Source organism: Cryptosporidium hominis (genome assembly GCF_000006425.1).
Source record: "Cryptosporidium hominis TU502 chromosome 7 CHRO017117, whole genome shotgun sequence".
Lineage (NCBI taxonomy): Eukaryota > Apicomplexa > Conoidasida > Eucoccidiorida > Cryptosporidiidae > Cryptosporidium > Cryptosporidium hominis.
The window spans coordinates 1-3,757 of NW_666903.1; the positions used below are offsets into that span (position 1 = coordinate 1).

The 3,757-nt window shown below is 32.7% G+C and overlaps 2 protein-coding genes across 2 annotated transcripts; one reads left to right on the top strand and one right to left on the bottom strand.

The window, feature by feature from the left end:
- Nucleotides 1–199: 199 nt before the first annotated feature.
- Nucleotides 200–1,999, top strand: Chro.70557 (hypothetical protein). The annotated part of the gene is made up of 1 exon (XM_660260.1): nt 200–1,999. One exon carries the CDS (start codon nt 200–202, stop codon nt 1,997–1,999), a length of 1,800 nt encoding a protein of 599 aa, XP_665352.1.
- Nucleotides 2,000–2,117: 118 nt separating this feature from the next.
- Nucleotides 2,118–3,623, bottom strand: Chro.70558 (HECT-domain). The annotated part of the gene is made up of 1 exon (XM_660261.1): nt 2,118–3,623. One exon carries the CDS (start codon nt 3,621–3,623, stop codon nt 2,118–2,120), a length of 1,506 nt encoding a protein of 501 aa, XP_665353.1.
- Between the last annotated feature and the right edge of the window lie 134 nt (nt 3,624–3,757).

A 3,757-nucleotide genomic window follows, 5' to 3' on the forward strand; every position in this document is an offset into this window, starting at 1 on the left:
TTCATTAGGTATTGGATCTGGAAATAGATCAAATAATGGAAGCTGGAATAGAAGTAAGATTAAGATATCAGAAGCGAACATAAGAGTACCGGATAGAATTTTAGCAGAAAAATTTGAAAGGGGAAGAATTTTCTTCAATCTTTTGAGTTTGTGCTTACAATTAGAAGATGAGGAAAGAGAAGAGTTCGGAGAAGGAGCAATGACAGGAGTAGAAGAGAAAAGAAAGTTCAAAAAGAACATGAGAGATGGTTCAGGTCTTGGCGTGGAGGGATATTCAAGCGTGGCCAGAAAAGGAAATACTTATGGAGACATTGGTAGTTATATGAACAATGCAAGTATTTCTAGTATTAGTGCTAGCTGTATGAATTACGTGGATACAAAGGATCTGAAGTTTTTGGTTTCAATCCACAACTTATTCTTCTTCAAGAATATTATTTTAGAGACATCTTCTAAATTTTTTACCCTTTTCTTTGGAGATTTCATTTCTCCTGATCAAGATCAAGATCATGATCTTGAACAAGAAGGGTACCGAAATCAAGATCAGAATCTACAAAAAGTTGTTTCTTTGCCTTCTAAAAGCAAAAGAAGCAACTCCTTTTTGTCTAGCTCAGTAAAATATCAAGTGGATCACAAACAAACAGATCAACATGTAGAGGAGAGACAGCAATATAAATTAGCAGATGAAGTTCTTTTGAAAATGAAGAAAATGTTAGAATTCTTGAGGAGTTATGGAGCAATGGATAATGATGAGAATAAGTTATTGGCATCAGAAACAACAACTGAACTAAACCGACTCTTATTTTCTCAAAGTGCTAGTTCCTTAATCTCAGATCCAAAATCTCAGGGACGTTATAGAAAGCTTTTTCTGAATCTAATAGAGGAATGTATTCAAAATATTGATTCATTGATACTTTACATTCTCAAGATGTATTGTATTAAAACAATTTCATGCACTTTTGGTCAAGAATTCTATTTAAGAATCTACGGTACCGGATTATTAAATGAAATTCAAAATCTTACAACTAGTAATAATAACAATAATAATAGCAAAGGAAGCTATTCATACACCTCTTCTTACGAAGAAGAAACAGATCTAAGCTTAGAAAACTTGATTCCGGGATTAAACTCATGCTTCAGAAGCTTTCTGTCTCAATGCCCCAATCAAGACAAATCCTATTACTTTAATGATCACAATGAAGATGAAAAGACAACAGGTGAAATCATTGCTCTATTAATTTCAAAAGGAATTTCAACACAAAGCCAAATCGAAAACGAGTTTAATAAAGAATACATGAAATCATTAGAACTACTTTGGCTCTCTCATATATTTGAATTATCCCTAAGTAAAACAGGATCACAATCATTCTATACTGACAAGTTCTCCACAACCTTTGAATACGACTTCGAAATTTTAGATGAATTAAGGAGAAGCTCCAATGTAACTGATATCTATTCTTCTTCCTCCTCCTCCTCCTCCTCTTCTATTGCTAAAGAATCCAAACAAACCATTACAATCTCTGATATTATACTCTACTTTATTACACAATTATTACCTAACCAAAAAATTATTCAACACAAGATCTTCAAAGATCTAACCTTAATCTCAAACTTAAACTCTGAAGATACTACTCTTTTACAACAAAAAGAAAAAAATCCTAGCCAAAACTCCTCCAACTCTAAAAACAAACTCAAAACAAAAAATCAAACAAATCTTAATGAAAGTACCCGATACCTATTAAATCAAGATCTAGATCAAGAAAATGCGCGGGCTCCCTCGAACGGTACTAGTATAGAAAAAATTCAAGGAAATATGGGTGAATCTAATAGAAGTAAAAATTCATTTATGAGTATGGGAGGAAGTATTCCTGGAGGTTTTGACTTTTCAACGATTTCAAAACAGTTATCTAAGGGTCCTCCTCAAATTGTTTCAAAGATTATAAAGAATTCAAACTCTGGACAGAAAAAGATTAGGAAGTTTATAAGTAGAAATTTATATTAATATAATATTTATATTTGTTATTTGAGATAGTTTTGGGTCATTTCCTTTGTTTTTTCTTTTCCTATTTTATTTATTCCTTTTAATGATTAAATTAATTCAACTTTTGTTTTTTTTAGATCTAATTATCATGGGTAACGTATGCATCAAGATCTATTGCAACACAATTATTAATTGCATAAAGTAATCTTGATCTTAAAATCTCGATACTTGAATATCTTGGTAAAGATAATCTAAATCCACAAGTTGTTGCAATAGGAAGTCTATTATCTTGTATAGTTTCAGGGTTATCATAGTTTATTGAAAATTTCCAATCACTTAAGTTATTGTTAACTTGAGGAAGTCTACTCCTACCTGATACAAATCTAAGAAGCTTTTGTAGTTGCTCATTATTAAAAGTCTCAAGCACTTGAAATAGTTGTTCTTTAAGTTCTGGATGAGGAGAAACTGTATGATTCTTAAGTATTACTAGATCTATTTTTGATTCTCCACATATTAAATATTCAATCTTTTGATAATTAAATAACATCCTCATCCTTCCCAATGGAATAATGGTACCGAATCCTTTGAGTATATTTGTCATTATATTACTGTCATCCAACATTCTACATCTTTCTGCTAACTGAACAAATAGATGAAGATTCTCCAAAGTGACTCCCACGCTTGATTCCATTTCTCCTCCCTCTATATTTAATAGTGAGGTTATACTTCCATTCATATTTTCTATTTGGAATGTCAAACCTTCAATTTCTGGGATACTGGTTCCTCCTCCTCGTTCCTGTCCTTCTTCTCTTTCTTCTAGTTGTTTTATATCTTCTTCTCGTTTTCCTCCTCTTCCTTTTCTATGTTTTCTATTTAAACTTTCATTTTCTATGTATTTGAGAGAGTTAAGCATTTCATAAGCTATACAATCTGCATCCACGAGATCCTTAAGTGAGAGAGGAAGTCCTGAGAACTTTTTCCAGATCAAAGGATTCAGATTAATATTCATAGCACTCTTAGTTGTAACGCAAATCCCCATTAATCTTCCTAAACATTCATACATCTCACCAATCATCTCTCTAATCTCCTTATTTTTTGGCCACTCCCATGGATCAAGCTTATGCATTATCCCTAGATCCTCTTCTATTATGTTCGGTTGTGGGGCTTCCTGCTGAGTAGTTATTGGAGTAGGATTCGTATTATTGATAGACTCAGCATTATTAAGCTCTTCTGGAATTGATCCCATCGATACCGGCGAAGAGTTTGAAGAAGAAGACGATGATGATTGTGAATTGGAAGAAGATAAAGATATCTCTTCCAAAGCATATCTACTCTCAGTTCTTCTTAATCCAATTGTATCTTCACCATCCTCTTCATCAGTTTCTATTGAAACTACTTCTCTTTCTCCTTCTCTTTCTCCTTCTCTTTCTCTGTTATTCTCAATTTCAATTCCATTATCATTCACATTTTCATGATCTTCTTCTCTTCTAAAGAAGGATTGGATCTTGCTGTCTATAGTATAAGTAAGTATCTTAGAATTTCCTGAGTAACTATGGTTACATCTTAAAGAAGGAATCTTACTAACAATAGCTTTAAATATTTGGTAACCAGCTGCCTGAATCATGAATCCTCCTCCTTCTCTCATCTTAGAATCATATTCTTCAAGATCCTCAATTCCAAAAGAAGATCCAGACGAAAGGTTCTTCTTACCATAATAGTCTCTCTTAAACTTAGAAAGCAAGGATTCAGACTGAACATTTCCTCCTGATCCCTTCTGAC